Source organism: Danio aesculapii, chromosome 15 (genome assembly GCF_903798145.1).
Source record: "Danio aesculapii chromosome 15, fDanAes4.1, whole genome shotgun sequence".
Lineage (NCBI taxonomy): Eukaryota > Metazoa > Chordata > Actinopteri > Cypriniformes > Danionidae > Danio > Danio aesculapii.
In genome coordinates this window covers 17,942,587-17,962,626 of record NC_079449.1, presented here as the reverse complement: position 1 = coordinate 17,962,626, position 20,040 = coordinate 17,942,587, and the positions used below count along the sequence as shown (strand labels likewise).

Sequence of the window (20,040 nt, the reverse complement as noted above, 5' to 3'; positions counted from 1 at the left end):
CAAGTACTATACCAAGTCAATGCTTACAGGTTTCAATAGACGATCTTTTGTTTATCGGAACACAAAAAACCCTCAAAACTGAACAAGGGTGAGTAAATGATGAAAAAAAAAAAATGTTTTTGGGGGTGAACTATCCTTTTCAGAATATTAAACAAAAAAAAAAAGATTCTATATTTGTATATCATTTAAGACTTTGTTTTGATTTTAAGAGAGTGGTTTGAGAACTAAAACACCCTGTATTAAGAATAAGAGATTGTGGAGTTGTAATAATCAGTTTTGATTTGTTAGAATGTTTTCAAACAACAGAATAGTTCCTTTAATCATTATCATATTCCCCTAGCTGTAAGATTATAGGGCAATTTTCTCAACTTGATCAATACAAACCCTTATTTTTTGTTCACACAGGTTGCTGTGGAGATTCTGATGAGATGAAAGTGTGATGCAGGTATCTTTGTCAATTTAACACATTCCTTTATGTATATTAATAAATCAAGGATAATAAAACTGACTGAACTGCTTAATAACAGGGTTGAGGGAAACTTTTATTACGAACACTGGTATAATTAAATTGCCATGTTATACATGTACAGCAACTAACCGCTTTACAAAAAAGCAAGTAATACAATATCACATATATTTACACTTGTATTTATATACCTTCCAATTTTACACAAACATATTTACAGGTGACAGATACATTGTATACAGATGACCAATGCAATTAAAAATGTGGCAAATGCATCAGACGAACACGCATCTTGAATTATATAAAATAAACCACTTTTTAGTCTGTTTATGATGAATACATGAGACGGTTTAATTACATATGTGATTTAAAAGGCTTTAGGGGCACGTCGCGTCAAACCACAGCTGTGGCAGTCAAGACTGTGCCTTCGTTATTATTGTCTATCCATATAAGGTCAGTTTTAGATTGGTAGCAATGCAATTCCTAAGATTCAAAAGAAATATTCTGGTTATTCAGAGAAATGGATGCAAAACAAAACCACTCGATTGGGTCATTTATGTTCCTTCATATTTAAATTCGTTATTAAAAAGTCAATTTAACACAGATTGATGCCAGTACGACATGTAAAGCAGGAATAAACATTTCAAGTTTCATTTTTGATCGTAACAAAACACTGAGATCTGAAATCTTCTGTCGGGACGATGTTTCACTGTATAGACTAATGTTTATGAATAGTTTGATTGTAAAACAAATCTACAAATGAAAAAAACAAACAAACAACGACATTGATTTGGTCCCAATTTTAAGTTTGAAACATATGATACTTGTGTATTTGAATGAAAACATCAAATTAAAATAATGCATAAATACTTCATCCTCAAACATTTGGCAGGCACCCTTCTTTAAAAGTTTCCCTTTAATAAGCATTTCAAAGAGAGTCAATACGTATGCAATTTGTGTTTGTTGCAAGGTACACTACCATTTCCTACACTCTGATTCACGGATTGACAATGACAATGATAATGCAGAAAACATATTGCACACAAAAATCACCCTCTTCAATTTTGACTGTCATTGTATGTTAAATACACAACAGTATCTTAAAGGCACAGTTCACCCAAAAATGAAGATTAGCTTTTTATTTAATCACCCTCAGGTTATTAAGGATGTAGGAAACGTTGTTTTCTCATTCAGTGGAACAGTAAAGAGGATTTTTAGCTTTGTTGATTCATAAAATGCATGTCAACAGCACTTTGAGGGAAGAAAAAAAAAAACACATACAGGCAACAATACATTGAGGCCTTAATAATGTACAGTTTACAGGTTCTTGCTTCAATATAAGATCTCAATGTATCATTAGGAGCCTTGGGTATTAATCTAACTTAATTTCACCTTATAGGTATCGATTTACATTCTGTGAATCACAAAAGACCACAGTTTCAACTCTAAAAGCATCTTTAATGTCCTAATAGAGAAGACAAAAGTGTCACCTACACCTTAAACAACTGAATAGTGAATAAATGACCATCACATTTGAATTTCTGGGTGAACTATCCCTTTTAAATGGCACAACTGTCTTCAATTCTACAATATACTGATTAGGTGAGAACGCCAAAGCTAGTGAGAACTGTATGGAAGAGATAATTATTTTAAGGCATACAACACTGACAAGACAGACACACACAAACAAAAAAAACATACAAAATGGAGTTTACAATAGTTTCCCCTCTTAATATTGCAAACTAGTCTTTGGTGCAATGTTACCATGTCAGCGCGTGGTTGGATTGGGATTCCTGTGCCATACATGAGTCGTTAGTGAGACGGAAACAGGGGAAGGTTAAAGTGTGCGTGGACGTTTCCTGATCACACACTTTAATCGTGTGCAATTTGTACACGCACATAGTGTTCGATTAAAAAATAAACAAAAACATATTGCACCACAGTTATACATGAATATTAATGCCAATTTGTTGTTGATTTGTGCATTTTGGGAAAATACTATGTGGGTATCTACTCATGCGCTGCTCTTCTAGAATCGTTTTTTATTTAACGACTGATGATAAACAACGATCGCAAAGCAAACCTTCATGTGATGTCCGAAACGATAACTTACATTTACAGAATAAATACTTGGATGCCGCAATATGATATTCTCATATCTGATGTTTATGTTGTACTGTTTACACTGCAGCGGACATTATGGTAAATGTTAAAGCCGCGACACGTTTGTTTTCATAATTAGTACCTGTTTTCCCCTCCTTAGCAAGGTCTTGCCTATTTTACAAACTATACACAGCTGAAAACCCTGACAAAGGCACACAATGGATAAAGTAAGAACCCAAAACATGTGATCGTTATTATCGTCAACAGTGTAGTACACACATAATCTTTCCTGGATCCAGATTTCAAGCCTGTGGATATCAGGAAAAACAAAAAGGACAGGCCTGGACGAAATGGAAAACGGCCGAGTAATCTCCACACGGTTGGTCATCTGTTTTTACTGTAGTGGTTGATGAGATCTTGTGTTTCTTTCAGACAGAATCTCAAGTTTGTGCAAAAAACGAAGAGTGGACGCCTCAACTGGACAGATTTGAGCATTTCAATGTGGTCAGTCCCCAGGTTGAGTGCAACACGGAGAGGTCAGTGCGTTCTCCGAAACGAGTTCATTTAGGCAAAGTGTGTGGCAAGCTTCAACTGGTATAAAAACAAACAAACACTCAAGCGGTTCTTTGATGCAGGAACCTTGTTAAACTGGACGGTGGAAAGCAGAACGAGCGATGGCCACGGAGTAGATCTTCTCAGACGATCTTTTTGATGCTTGGCCGTTTGAAGCTGCCTGCGCTGCGCTGCTTCTGCACCTGGCTGGCTGAGCCATGCCGCATTCGCCCACTGGTGGACAGACTCGAGGTGGGAGAAATCTCAACGTTCTCCTTGTCGATGCCTGGAGGAGAGAGATGTTATGTAACACCACTGAATCACAACCTTGAGTCTTACTTCAAACAATTGAAATAGTTAAATAGTTTAAATTAGGATTATTCAATGTAAAGAAATACTTTCAGACGTTAACTAAAACAGCAGGTCATGTTTCACATATTTGCTTTGACATGGAGCTGTAAATACACATGTTGAACAGTAGGTGTCTCAATGCACAACATTATCAATCTGGGATCATGTGAGCGTTTGTAGCGTGCAGACATGAGTGTGTACTTTTTTAGAAGATCTATATCAGTATTACTGTTCTCACATGTGCAATATAGACATTTCACAAGAAAAAAAAAGCTTTTCACACTCTGTTTAACAATATATTCATGTTTTTTTCACAATAGTCATTTTTAAGCCTTGTTCTACTTTATCATTCTTTGTTTAGTATCTTAGTTGGGGTTCCAAAATTAAACAACAATCATAAACCTATTACAAATCAATTTTAATGTAAATGTAAATATTAAAAAGTTAATTACATCTGATTAATTTAGACAATTACACAAATACATAGCTTGTATTATTTATCGCTTTTTGAATATATACAATTATCATAAAAAGGGCTGATAACATTATAATAATACAAAAATAAAACAAAAACAAAAAATAATGACAGACAGACAGACAATTCTATATAGATAGTTAGCTATAAACATTGGGACATCAACACAATTCATTTTTGGCTCTATACACCAACACAATGGATTTGAAATGAAATGAAGATGTGCTTTAACTGCAGACTGTCAGCTTTAGGAGGGTATTTACATCCAAATCATGGGAACGTTGTAGAAATTACAATAGTTTGTATATGTGCCTCCCACCTGTTGAGGGTCCAAAAGTAATTGGACAATTGGCTTCTAAGCTGTTCCATGGCCAATTCCTACACTGTTCACATGATTTGGATGTAAATACCCTCAAATTAATGCTGACAGTCTGCAGTTAAAGCACATCCTGTTTATATATTTTAAAATCCATTGTGTTGGTGTATAGAGCCAGTAATGTTAGAATTGTGTCGATGTCCCAATATTTATGGACCTAACTGTATATACACACATACATATATGCTAGGGCTGCACAATATGTCGTTTCAGCATCGATATCGCAATGTGTGTTTATCTGCAATGTTGAGTCTGATTTAAAGTTGATTAGCAGAACAGTTGAGAATACATGAGATGTGTGGAGTCATTGCAAAGGATAACCATAACAAAGTGAAACTTTATCATTTGCATGCGTTTTAAAGGCATTTCAAGTGAGTTTAAAGCATCCGGGCACAAAAAAAGTATTTGTAACTTTAGTGAACAATAATTTTACTGAATTATTACAGTGAAGACTATACAGTGTTATTTTACATTTCATTATTCAATTACTGTACCTGAATACTGTTTGACTCTATGGAAAAACCATAAGCGCTGTTTATTTACATTTTTTCGTTGCGCTTTTATAAAAATATTTCTTTGCAATTTGTTTATTATTTTGTATACATGATGCACATCTTTACAAAAATTACAGAGATCGATGTAAATTATTGATTTCTTTCCAAAAAGAGCTATTTAAGCCATCTGGTGAAATTGTATTCATATCACAATATACACTACATGACAAAAGTCTTGTCATCGATCCTTGTTTGTTGGAGCAACAAATAATAACTGGACTTCTAGTTATTTCTTCTAGGAAAAGTGGCAGAAGGTAGATTTTTCCAATGAATCATCGGTTAAACTGCATCTCAATTGTCACAAAAACTGCAGAAGACCTATTGGAACCTGCAAGGACCCAAGATTTTCACAGAAATCAGTAAAGTTTGAAGGAAAAAAATCATGTTTTGGGGTTGCATTCAGTATGGGGGCATGCGAGAGATAGCCTGAGGTATTAAGAAATTTGTGCTACCCATTACATTACAAACTACAGGTAAGGGCATATTCTTCAGCAGGATAGGGCTCCTTCTCATACTTTAGCCTCCATATCAAAGTTCCTGAAAGCAAAGAAGGTCACGGTGCTCCAGAAATGGCCAGTCCAGTCACCAGACATGAACATTATTGAGCATGTCTGGGGTAAGATGAAGGAGGCGGCACAGAAGATGAATCCAGAGAATCCTGATGAACTCAGGGAGTCCTGCAAGAATTCTTTCTTTGCTATTCCAGATGACTTTATTAATACGTTATTTAAGTCATTGCAGAGATTTATGGATGCAGTAGTCCAAGCTCATTGGAGTCATACACATTATTTCTTTTGCCACTGCACCATGACTTTATATTCTATACTGTACATTATTTCTGCTAAGTGACAAGACTTTTGTCTAAGCAAAGTCAGACCTTCCTGTCCTGATTATATAATTAAATATCAAGGCAAGATCATATTTTATTTTGGTAAAATAAGCGTAATCTAGAGGTCTTTGCCTTTCATATAAGCCACTTCTGATCAACTAGAAGTTATTATTTGTTGTTCCTAAAACCTGGATGGGTGACAAGACTTGTAAGGTAGTGTATATCAGAGAGAAACAAAATCTCATAATTTCAGATTTTTCCAATATCGTGCAGCCCTATATATACACTTTTACATGAACGTTTACTTGTATTGTACACTTAATTTCAGTATATATGAAAAATCACAATAAAAAAAACTAATTATACAAAATGTATCATATCATACTACATGTACAAAGAGTTAAATTGACACCATGTTAATATTTTCAAGTGTGAAAAGCTTTTAAAGTGCTATTAAACCTGTTAATGTCCTGTCCCAAGCTACATATCTAAGTGTTTGCTTAATACTAGGCCCTTGTGCTCTCTCTTTACACTTCTTGTTAAAGAAGCCCCTCTTTCTTTCTTTGATCTGACAGCAGCAGATTTACAATTCAAACACTCGGGCCAATGCCAACAACTGCTACTTTCACACAGCAGAGGTGGATGAGTACCTGGCAGGACGAGGTGAGGTGGGAATACAGCCGACTTAGAGCAAGGCAGACAGGCTTCACACAGAGAGAGTAGAAAAGAAAAAAAAAAAGACATGAGTGACACATTCACAACTCAAAAGAGAACAGAAAGGACAGATGAATGGAAGAAACAGAAAATCAAAAATAAAAAGGGCAGCTTGCAGATACGTCTAACTGATTTACTCTTAACCACCAACAAAAAGCAGAACAGTCTGCTGAACAGTGAAGCTAATCGCTGGCTGAGATTAGCTCAAAATGCAGATCAAAAATTAGTGAGAAGGAATGTGATTTAGACATTCACTTATAAGTGCTCGCTGGATCATGTTACAAATGCAGTAGTCAACATTTGAAGTGCATCAGTACATTTATTTTCAAAATTGTCCTAAGACAAGATTGGGTGTCATTTAATAGTTTAGGACAGGAATGCCCAAACCTTTTTTTTTTATGAAGGGCCAAAAACCAATGTTGACTGAGGGCCGTGGCCGAAGGTAAATATATCAAGCCGTATTACAATATTGCCATAGTGATTTCCTCATTTACTACTAAATAAATAGAAAATATTACTTTAATCATATTAACTAATGCATTATATACACTTTTATATTATAACGAACCTATTATAATAAAAACACAAGAATTCCATTTAAGTTTAATGCTGAATACACAAATCAAGCTGCACCTGCCTTTGCCTTGATTTTCTTACTGAGGACTTCTGAATTATGGTCTATCTATTGAGCAACAAGATATAAATTTTTTTAAATAATTATTATAATTATTTTTTTAATTTGATTCATTTATAACAGTTAATTTAAACATTGAACTTCTTTTTTTTGTAGCTCAAAAATAAAACTAACAAATGAAAGTTTATGTTAAATTAGAAATGACAATGTGTATCAAAAGGCTATAATCCCAACCCTCCCCCTAAATTCTCCCTCTCCTCTCAGATGGGATGGCAAGCCAAATCAAAGGTTACCATGGGCCAAATCTGGTTTACCATGGGCATCTCTGGTTTAGGACAGGTCTCAAACTTGATTTCTGGAGGGCTGCAGCACTGCAGTTTTGCTTCAACCCTTATCAAACACAGCTGATCCAACTAATCAAGGTGTTCAAGACTACTACGCTGTAAAGCCCAACAGTAAACTTTATCAAATGAAATGAGTGTAGTTAACTCAAAATATACTGAAAGTTAATTCTACTCATTTGAAAAGAGTTTTGAACTCAGTGTTAATTAAATACCTCATTACTTCAACTTAAATGGAGCAAGTTCGCAGTACTCATATAGATTAGTTCAACTCAAATGGTTTGTAGCAATCGGTTTCCTTAAACTGTTTGAGTTGCTTAAACCAACCAAGTACTGTAAAACTCAATAAGTTAAAGTTCTCTTCATTTATTGGGTTTTACTGTGCTCAAATTGCTTCGTTTACTCAAATGGATCAAGTTCACAGTACTCATTTGGATTAGTTTTTGAACTTAAATGGTTTGTTGCAACTGTTTTCTCAAATTGTTTGAGTTACCTTAACTTTTTGGGTTTTACAATGTAGAGACTATTAAGCAGGTGTGAGTTGGAGCTAAACTATGCAGAGCTGCGGCCCTCCAAGAATTGAGTTAGGACCACTTTGATAAAAGTTACTAATCCGCTTCAAATGTTGACTAATGTATATGCATATGGATTGGTCACACATGACAAGATTAATTTAATTAGTATTGTCATCATCTAAAATGCAGTAAATGGTTAAACATTTCTTTGTATTCCATTGACTTGTTATAAAACCCACTGTGTTATTACATTTGAGCCAAATCTCAAAACTGTCCTACACTGTAAAATATATCTGTAAATTAACAGTTTTCCGTATTTTGTGACTCATGTTTTTTTTTAACTATTTATGCTTTTGAATCCCATTATGAGACCTTGATCTTACTTCTGACAACTTTTAACTTTAAAAAGTTTGAAAAAGTGACTTTCAGGAACATTTTTAATAGTCTGGGATTGTGGTTATTTTATACTGCTAAATCTTGTGATAAGCTGGCAGACCATTTTCTGTTATTCTACAGATTGATTGATTTATGTTATTTCTTATACATTGTTATTTCAAACTACTAAACGGTCCATAAAAGTCACTTTGTTAAAGTGTAGAGTTGCATTTTCAACATCAAAAGGCGATAGAGCAGAGATCAATGTCCTAAAAAACACTAAATATGGAAACTGTTAAGTAACAGATATTTTTTACAGAGCATGTTGTGAACGTCTCAAGCATAATTCAATAAATAATAGCTCAAAGAAAATTGTAAAATCATTATTAAAGACCTCAGGCCTAATTTTACAAAGCAGCAATTTTACCAAATGCCAATCATTTCTTTCTTCCATATATTTCCAAAAACATAGGAACACGATATATTTTGTCACTTTTTCACTTGATCATGTGACTGAAGCCCATGGTGTGTACCAGTTAAGTTTTGTCTCAGAATTTGACATATATTTAACTTTTTTAGAACCGCTTTAAAATTCAGTTTTGTTGTCTTTTGGTGTGACGCCTCTATTTATTCAAAATAAGTCTAACAAGCCATGCAGAAAACTAAATTTTATCATAATTTCATAGATAATAAATAGCACTATATGAAGATACAGCGGGGAAAGTGAGTATTGAACATGTCATGTTTTTTCCTGGGAATAATATTTCTAAAGGAGCCGTTGACATGGATTGAACCAGATTTCTGTAAAAAACCAAACAATACAAACATAAAAATAAAACAAAACGAAGAGTTGTATAATAACAATGAAATGACAAGAAGAAAGTACTGAGCTACTGAAACGTAAGGCTTCTTTGGCAGCTTAAAGACGCCTCTCATATGAAGAATGAAGTCAAATGAACTGATCAGGTGTGAGTTTTTCCACAGACTTCAACAGTGAAAATATTTTGATGGTTCTTGTCTATCAAATCTAATCTTTATTTTGTATTTTCTATTGGATTTAAGTCAGGTGATTGGCTGGGCCATTCTACAAATGCTTTCTCCGAGGGTTGCTGAAGAACTACTTAGAAATTTCAGCTGCTGTCTGGGCTTTCACTGCCTTTCTACACCTCCCTTTCTTCATGTGTTCAGTACCTTTTCCATTTCAGTATTTTACGCATAACCTAATACGCATAATTTGTAAACTAATTAGATTTGTTTTCTTTGCATATGTGAATTTCTTTGGTTGTTACCAACATCCGGGGAAAATTTCAAGTCAATGGCACTTTTAGAAATATGTTTTCTGAGAAAAACGGTGATGTGTTCAATACGTATTTTCAGATAAATTGCTGTCAAACTATTTGTAATTTACTAAGATCTGTTTTTGCTCATTTTTTGCTGTCAAAGCACAGGAAATCTTTACTGTAAAAGTCAGTAAAAATACTGAAAGAATTGATAAAAGTTAGTGACCCCTTATATTTTCTCAAACTATTTTATCCTTCCAAAATGGCGTTTTACTACCTGTCAACTACCCATATACAAATACCTCTATTATATGAACACATGGGCAATTTATAAAACTGAATAGTATCACGCTGCCACCACTGAAACAAAGTAAAGAAAAGAAATAGGCACTTAAATAAGTTACCACAGTTGGCAAACTATAGAACTGGACATTAATTGCCCAACACGGCTCTATAGTTTAGGTTTGTACCAGCTGTTTTCGGTGGCACCTCCTCTGTGGTTCGTGGATGGGAGAGAGTTGGGGACCGTCTATAAACTATAGGGCCCTCTGAACCAACAGCACATTCCCAATGGAAAGGAGACAGAATGCAGTGAGGTTAATGAAGATACAAACGCAAAGCAAAGGTGTCAAAATGCACACACAAACCACTGTCAAAGCCCTAAACGCTCTAGTCTTGCACATCTAGCAAAGCTTATAAGATTGTGAACTGCAACACTAATCGAGATGTGAAAGCAGATAGAAAAGCACTGACAACCATAAATGCAATGCAATGCTTACGGTCTGTTACTTTGTTATTTGGTTTATTGCTAGTGTTTGTCGCACATTAGAGCTATCATTACTGGTGTAATAATGTTTGTGTGAGTAGCTCAGTAGGAGTGTGATTGTGAAATGAAGCAAGCCACTACTGACTCTAGTTTGTGTCTAGATGCGTTTTACACCACCTGGGATCAGTGCGATTTGTTCAAGTTTTTAAAAGAAGCCTATTTTGTGCACTACAGCAGCATTTATGTGATCAAAAATGCAGTAAAAAGGTGAACTATTGTTACAGTTTTATTGTTAACTCCATGTGAAATCATAATTTACAATGTTTATTTTGCTAGCGCAGTTAATATAAGTTAATATCCTTGAAAAAAAAAGTTTGTTTTGGTAATCTTCAATCAAAGTCTGACCAATTGCTTTCACGTTTGGAGTGGGGGTTCTTTGCTGACGTCAGTTTAATGGTTTCAGCCACAACACTTGCTTTGGAGTGATGTGCAAAAAAAAATCCCCTACTCAATATTCAATTTCAGAAGGTAGTATGTCACCATGCTGAAATAAAAGTCTCAGCAACTTCCGGTTCTCACAAACTTAATTTTATTTTATATACTAACACAATTTAAAGCTTTTAAATAATTATATTATAATATTCATTATAATGTGCTGTTCTAATTAGATACATTATGTTTTAACACCATATCAGCAGCACTAGTTATATACACGGCAACATTAGTAGATGAAATTCAACACATCATTTACAATCATAGACAAAGTATTATACAAAAAAAAAAACAAAGCAAATTCAAAAATTCTTCCCGGAGATTCTTTTTTTTTTTTTTAAACATTTCCGTAATTGAATGAAAATAATCTCTAACATGACTTAAATATATACAATGTATTAAAATATATGCAGTCAAAATTGTCTTACGTAAGTAAAAAAATTGCTTATTTTGATCAATTATTATCCTTAACAATGACTCTAATAATTATTCATGTTTAATTTTTTCCTGCTTTATAGTACTGTGGAAACTGATATATTTTACTTTTTGAGATTCTTCTTTTTAGATTCGTTCAAGTTTTCATTATAAATGTTTTTACTTTCATCATGGTACAATAATCATTAGAATAATGATGCATAAAATTCACATTTAAATCACAAGAATATATCTTAAATTACATTGTAATACATATATTTAATATACATTTTACAATTACAATGTAATATATTTAATACAATTTACTGTTATTTTTGATCAAATAAAAAGACAAGCATGTCGGAGCAGAAAAGGCTTTTAATGATTCTTATAATTATCAATATTGATTTTTGTTTCCTGCTTCATAGATTTGTGGAAACTGATTTTTTTGATTGAAAGAAAGAACATGTATATATTTGAGGACATTTTTATTTAGACTTTCTATATCAATATATATATCAATATATATATATATATATATATATATATATATATATATATATATATATATATATATATATATATATATATATATATATATATATATGGATGGGACCATTTTTCGGATCAGCCAAAAGGGGGAGGAGACAAATATAATTTGCTTTCCATTTATTACAAAAACAGTACTGCAAGAAACTTTTGGTTTTAACAAACAGAATTTAGAACCTGTAATTTTATTAAAAATAAAATCAAGAAATAATCAGCTGAGTAAAAATAAATTGTAAAATATTCAGTACTGTGAAAAATTCACTGTTACTATTACTTTTGCTGATTATGCTAAATGTATGAATCTAACATTATAAATAGGACCCATATTAATTTGTAGTCACATTTTCAATACATGATTCAGTTATTCACTCATAAATTTCATGTTTCATTGAAGAATTATACAGTAGCGTATTTTTGATGGCTGGTTGTTGCCAACTTTTGGTTAAAATATTTAATTGCTGCCTACAACTTTTATTTTCATTTGAGCGTTGTTAAATGCACATGACAGGGATTTTTAATCTTTACCATACACATCAGTGGTTATATCTAAAATATAAACGGTTATCCCAGTACTTCTGTGTTATTTGACAGTTTGTAACTAACTAACTTAAAAGTTTAGACTCAATCACTTCCTTCATTTTCACGTTTTCAGATTTGAATGTAGCGATTGGAAGGATTAATAAACATATGCAAATCACCATCATTTATAATTTATGTTGCGTGGGTGTTGAGATCCTGATCTTTTAATGATTAATCTTGCAGCTTACACTGAATGCATTGATGCAGACTAAACAAGTAGTGACAGAAAACACCTTTAATGAATCCCACCATATCACGAATAACCCACCACAACTTGTTCCGTCATCATTTTATTTTACAGGGAAGCCTAAATGCTTTCATACATGTTTTTGAATGACAAGAGAGGCGATCTCTTTGCAATCGTTCCAAATTTAGGATTAATCTACCGGTAATTTTTTAAAAATTAATCTGTGGGCCACGTGTGTTCCGAACCGTGGGTTGTGATCAATATAAATCATGGATCAACCGTGATCTGTTTCATCCCTAATATATATATATATATATATATATATATATATATATATATATATATATATATATATATATATATATATATATATATCTTTGTCCAACACTAACATTAATATATATGTAAATATTGTTTTTGTATTTTTTATATATACACAATAAGTATACACACATTAGGCAAATACAAACTTTTATTTTGTATGCGATTAATCACGATTAATCAATTGGAAGCACAAATATTTGATCATCCAAACAAAGCCCTGGTGAGCAGAATAGGCTTCTTTTAAATGCATTTGACAAGTAGTGTATGTGTGTGAACGTATGTGTGTGTGTGCGAGTGTGATGGAGAATTGAGCACTGACCTGGTGAGTGCTGTGAGGTGGCGAGTGATGTCATGGAGTTGGACAGGTTGAGGTTGGCTGTGATGCTCAGTTGGCTTTGGACGGTTGGTGGATATGGAGAGGTGGGGGTCCGCAGTGACTCTTCACCTCCTTCCTCCTCGATGCCAGGCAGGTACGTGTCAATCAAAGCGTCTAAGAATTTAACCACCAGCTCGGCATAGTCTGGAATTTGGGTTTGCTGTTAGAGGGAGCAAAAGCAGATGTGATTAATATTAAAGTGATTTAGCATATTCAGGTCCCTACAAGTGGGCACATTCAATTTAATTCATGTTTATTTCGATAGCGCTTTTACAATGTAGATTGTGTCCAAGCAGCTTAACACAGTTTCAGTTTATTAGAACATCTGTGTCAGTCCAGTTTTTAGAGTTGAAGTTCAGTTTAGTTCAGTTCAGTGTGGTTTAAATTTCACTGCTGAAAGTTAAACCACTGAAGAGCAAATCCATTGATGTGCAGCTCCACAAGTCCCCAAAAAATCCCTAAAGTCCCATATAAATCTAAGGGATCATTTTGTCATTGTGATCAAGCTTGTGTACTTAGAAATGTAATACTGTACTTGTTCTCTGTAACCTTTATTCTACTCCTTTATTACGTCAACCTTACACACATTTTAAAGTCAGAGTTGAACTATAAGGATGTCCGGGTCCAGTGTGAGGTATCTTTAGGCCATATGACATTAACTTGCACTAAATTCATATATATTTTAACAAAAACATTGCAGGAAAATGTACTAAAATCTCTTACAGCCTTGATAAACAGACTGTATTAAAAACGGATATATATGTGTGTGTGTGCATATAAATATATGTGTGTGTACATATACATATATATGTGTGTGTGTGTGTGTGTGTGTGTGTGTGTGTGTGTACACATACATATATATATATATATATATATATATATATACATATATATATATATATATATATATATATACACATATATATACACACATATATACATATATATACACACATATATACATATATACATATATATATATATACATATATATATATATATATATATATATATATATATATATATATATATATATATATATATATATATATACACATACATATATATATATATATATATATATATATATATATATATATATATATATACACATACATATATATATACACATATATATATACACATATATATATACACATATATATATGTGTGTGTGTATATAAATATATGTGTGTGTATATAAATATATGTGTGTGTGTGTGTATAAATATATGTGTGTGTGTGTATATATATATATGTGTGTGTGTATATATATATATATATATATATATATATATATATGTGTGTGTGTGTATATATATATATATATGTGTGTGTATATAAATATATGTGTGTGTGTATATAAATATATGTGTGTGTGTATATATATATATATATATATATATATATATATATATATATATATATATATATATATATATATATATATATATATATATGTATATATATATGTAATAAACATTTATTTTATTCATATTATTTTTAAAATGAAATAATATATTAAGTACATTATATGAAGATACATTACACTATTATATTATGTATTATATATATTTAAAATTATATTCAAATAAATACTTCACTAATATATCATATATAAGTGTAATTTATTGATGATATTAGTCACTTACTGCATTCACCATAAGGCAAAGTAGCACCAACTTACACAAAATACTAGGCTTATGCTAGTTTTGTTAAATAAAATAATCAAACAATGTAAATGAAATATGACAACAAGACGCAGCGATGTCAGAAACTCATAACAGGGATTCATTCACAAACGAATCGCTCCCTCCATTAGAAAGAGAAGTGTGTTTCAGGACATGGATTAGATCAAGTTTAACAGGTAGGGAGGATAAAACATTTCCATGCACACAAACACATGCTCTTTGTCAGTAATTGCCCGTGTGATCACTTATCCATTGATGTTGTAATTCATAATTTAAAAAAATATTTGCATACTGACCACTGGGAAAACTCCCGATCATAGATATATTTATATATGTGTATATATCTCTGGCTCTGGATGGCCAGTCCTCCACTGCATCTTGGTCCCACATTCATTTCAAAGGAGTGCTACACTGAGCTAAAATGCAGCTCTATTGACGCATTCCTTTCAATAGACAACAATAGCGTAGGCAACATCCAATGTAAATATCTATGAATATAAACTAGTGTTCTAACAAATTTTGCAGAAACAAAATGTGTTAAGAAAACTTAAATACAAATTTAAATACATTTTATAAATAACAGAAATCGAAAAATCTATTAATAAACATGTAAATACAACACCACAATCAAAATATGTCACCTTTATAAAAATCTGAACTACTTTAACAACAAGTCTAGAAAAAAAAAAGAAAAGTTGACATTTAACAAAAGATACAAAAATGAAACCATTTTTCTATTATTAAGTGAATTATTAATTTCATAATTACATAACTTGAATGCCATTCAAAGTGAAAATATTGGCTGGCCAAGTAAAAACCTGAAATACTGGTTTGACAACTCAAGACGATAAATCAGTATTGCTGAGCCATGAAAGAGGGCAAACACGTCTTTTCAGTGAGGATACATAAGCAATACATTTCTGTCATTTACACCGCCTTAAAGCGCACAGCAGAAGTGTGGGAGAGTAAGAGGCCGGACACACCGGATGGGTGCAGGAGATGTTTGGAGAAGCCGTTTTGCTCAATAAATCTAGGAAGGTGCAGAAAGTCCGCAGCACACAATTTCTTCACTGCACTTCGCTGGAAAATAAAAAGTGTTTATGTGAACAGTTAATCATACCTTAGAGAAGGGCCCGGCAAACCTCCAAAGGCCATTGAAACCAAAGCCTGTGAGACAGAGAGAGAGAGAGCGAGAGAGAGAGAGAGAGGGATGGAAAAAATGATGAGAAAAACAAAACAAACAACAGGATTTAGTCAGATGTGTTGATTGAATAATGCTAACAAGATAGTGTTTTATTTCAAAACATTCTCAAACAATTATAAGTTTGAATTATGTCATTTAAGTTAATATTTGAACAAAAAGCTAGTAAAAACAAACACTAAAAAGGCCAAAACATGCCTTTAGTTCAACTAAAAATGAAAATCCAGGAATTGATTATCCACCCTCATGTCATTTCAAAACCCGAGACCTTCGTTCATCTTTAGAACACAAATGAACATTTTAGATGAAACCAGAAAGCTCTCTGACCTTCCATAGACCGCAATTGTCCCAAAATGTTCAAACCAAAAACACTGTTAAACATTCCACGACTTCAGTGTAAAGACTTAACTGTAATCATACAAAGCACCAAGAACACTTTTGTGCACCAAAAAAAAGTGCAAAAGTGACTGTTTGCCTTTGTCGTCTCTTTCACGATAGGCCAGGGTGCCTGTTCACAGTTTTTGGACACGGAATGTTTTAACAGTTTTTGGTTCCTGTTCTTGACTTTAATATTTTAATCAGTTTTTATCTGGTTTTAATCATTTTATTCTTTGTTGTTTTATTTTCTTATACGCGTTTCTTTTATTCTTGTTTATGTAAAGCACTTTGAATTACCATTGTGTATGAAATGAGCTATATAAATAAACTTGCCTTGCCTGATATCTTAGGACTGTTGCGATCTAATCCAAAATATCTTCATTTGTGTTACGATAATGAACAATGAGGATTGAAATGACACAAGGATAAGTAATTAATAACAGAATTAATATTTTAAGATAAATAATCCTTTAAAACCAGTTCATAAATTTCGCAATCTTTGTCTTCATCACTGTATGAAATCTACAATTGTGTGTGGATATTAAACAACAAAAAAATAAATAAATAAAATATATAAAATAATATAAAATAAAATAAAATAATATAATATAATATAATATAATATAATATAATATAATATAATATAATATAATATAATATAATATAATATAATATAATATAATATAATATAATACAATATAATATAATATAATAGTGGTGTGGCAAAATCTGAGGCTTAACTTTTAATCATTTATTATTCAAGTATATTATACAAAAGTAAATTACACAATTATTATATATTATATATTAGTAAAGTATTTATTTTAATATAAAAAACAATATCATTTTAAAAATTATTTAATAAAATTATTAAAATGATTGTAACAGTGAAAAGACTTCATTTAACTGTATCTTAATCCAATCTAGTGTTCTGACCCAATAATCAATCACTTACATCTATTTCATTACCATCAAACGCTGTCATGCTTAAAGTCATGGCTCTAAATGATCTCCAACCTGGCATCCCTGCATGTGATAAAGCCTACTAGAGTCCTTTTTTAGGTATACAGACGTAAAGTAACGACACATGAACTAATTATAGCTAGCTGGTATTTCCCGCCATAACCTACTAGTAACATTTAAAAAAAAAAACAATTACAAGCTTACTGTTGTGAATCAGGCTAATGTACAGTGGTTTTAAACACTGGCTGTAGGTTGTGTACTTGCTCAAAAATAGATTTTTACAAACTGCAGCTTAAGGAAGTTTCCAGTTCTAAATGTGATAGTTATTAAACAACAGGAGAGATTGGCTTTACTCTGCAAGCAGGACGGCTGGTATTGAGGAGGAGACTCCTCATGATAGACCACGTTCTGAATGATGCCATGGACGGGGTTCAGGAGGTTTGGGTCCTGGCACATGGAAAGGACGGTGCTTAACTTGGAGTCCAGCAGATTGTGACTAAGATTAAAAAGACACAGGCAGAAAGAATGTCAAATGACAAGATCATTACAAGCTTGTTGTTCTGTAGGTATAGTGCAAACCAGATAAACCACATTCTTTATATATAAACATACTCATTATCTAAATTTTTAATAAACATGTTGTCATATAGAGCATGATAAAATGACTCGGTGAGTTGGACAACTGTAAACATTATTTATTTTCTGGAAATAAAAAAAGAGACAAAGATTTTATTGAATTTTAATAAATCCACGGAAACAGAGAATATGTTACAATAGTAAATTTAATATTTAAACATTATTATACATTTTAATGTAGATTATTATAGATTTGAAAATATAAATTATGGGTCATACTTTAAAATAAAGTTTTATTAATCTATTTACCAACATTAAATAATTATGAACTATATGTGCAGCATTTATTAATCATAGATCATTCAAACATTTACTGATGCATTATTAAAATACTAATTCCTGCTTGTTAACATTAGTTAATGAACCATAAGTTAACATGAATTAACAAATGAACAACTGTGTTTTCATTAACTAATATCAACAAATTCTATAATACATGTGTTGTTTATTATTTGTTCATGTTAGTAAATGAAATAACTAGCATTAACTAATACAACCTTATTGTAAAATGTTACCACATTATGTAATATTTAATAATGTTAAACACAAGAATCATCCTGTTTTCAACCAATAACTATGTTAAAACATTGATTCCTGGATAGAAATGACTGAAAAAAGCTAATTTTCCAAAGCTTAAGGTAACCCCTGATGCTCATGAAAAGTTATAGGAAGGAAACCTATGACATTGGTTCTCAACAGGCTGAGGTGTTGGTGTGTGTAATATGACAGATACTCACACAACTGGAAAGACCTTGGGGAAGACCACACTGGCCTCAGCCAAATACTCATACAAGATCCGCTGATGAAACTCATCTGTAGTGTACTTCACCAGTGTTGCCTGCAATTAAAAACAATAGTTTGCTACACACAAGTTCATACAGTATAAAAACCTCATCGTTGAAGAAACTGAATCATCTCTGCTTCAATGTTTTAAGCTACACATTTAACGTACAGTTTGATCAATACACACTCAAAGTTAACATGCAGGAGTATTTAAAGCACAAGTACGTTACACACCAGTACAGTGAGGAGCAACGTCTGGATCTTGGGGTCTGTGAGAACGTTCTCGTCCAGGAGAACATTGGATTCAGACACAGACACTTTGCGTAAATGAGAGTTGGCTATTCGCTGAGTTTCTGGAATAAAAACGAGGTGTCAGTGATTCAGTCATTCACTACTTTTTCAGCACCACCGGTTACAAAAGATTTTAGTTTCATGTTATAAGCAATAAACCAAACCAATCAGCTACAAGGTGAATTCCATAAGCTTGTTTTGAAGTAGTGTAAGAAATTTAGACAAAAGTGCAAGACGTTTCAATGGCCTTGATGGAAAGAATTACAATCTCGTGCTTCATGGGAGTGAGCGTAGTATTTTTTTTTTTTGGCATGCTTTCCCCACATTTTTTTTGTACAGCATCATGGGTAACATAGAAGGGGACCTATTGTGCAAAAATCACTTTTATAAGGGGTTTAAACACAGTTGTGTGGCAACAGTGTGAGATTATTGCCAGCCTCGAAAGGTAAAACTTATAATCAATGTCTGCGCCAAAATAGCCTAGTGGTTATTCCCGGCTCGAGGTCCTTTGCTGATCCTTCCCCTATCTCTGTTCCCCACACTTTCCTGTCAGTAAAATCTCCACTGTCCTACTGCAATAAAAAATTATTATTATAAAAAAAAAAATTTTTTTAGAATCATATTCATTAAAACGAAAAAAAAAAAAAAAAAAAAGGAAAACTAAAAAGAAATATTTTCTCCCTTTGCACCCATTAATGATGATCTCTCCCTCATTAGCATAAACAGCCCTGAGTGAGAAGCAGCCATCCACCATTAGAGTTTTCACACCGTACCTGCTGAAGATGTGGAGTTTTAAGATGCTCAAATGAACACTGTAGCATCTTTTGACATTTTCAGTTTTTCAC

At 32.5% G+C, this 20,040-nt stretch overlaps 1 protein-coding gene across 3 annotated transcripts in view; it reads right to left on the bottom strand.

The window, feature by feature from the left end:
• Positions 1–521: 521 nt before the first annotated feature.
• The window catches only part of nf1a (neurofibromin 1a), a 130,372-nt gene continuing 110,853 nt past the window's right edge, over positions 522–20,040 (bottom strand). Inside the window, exons 52-59 of one of the 3 annotated variants that reach the window (XM_056473235.1) lie at positions 19,139–19,257; positions 18,859–18,959; positions 17,839–17,981; positions 16,064–16,110; positions 13,196–13,412; positions 10,036–10,113; positions 6,357–6,410; positions 522–3,407 (exon numbers count right to left, since the gene is read on the bottom strand). In XM_056473235.1, the coding sequence (XP_056329210.1) occupies positions 3,265–3,407; positions 6,357–6,410; positions 10,036–10,113; positions 13,196–13,412; positions 16,064–16,110; positions 17,839–17,981; positions 18,859–18,959; positions 19,139–19,257 (902 nt within the window). In that variant the 3' untranslated portion in view covers positions 522–3,264. The remainder of the gene's footprint in view (positions 3,408–6,356; positions 6,411–10,035; positions 10,114–13,195; positions 13,413–16,063; positions 16,111–17,838; positions 17,982–18,858; positions 18,960–19,138; positions 19,258–20,040) is intronic. The other 2 variants (XM_056473236.1, XM_056473237.1) reach the window with 2 other exon arrangements.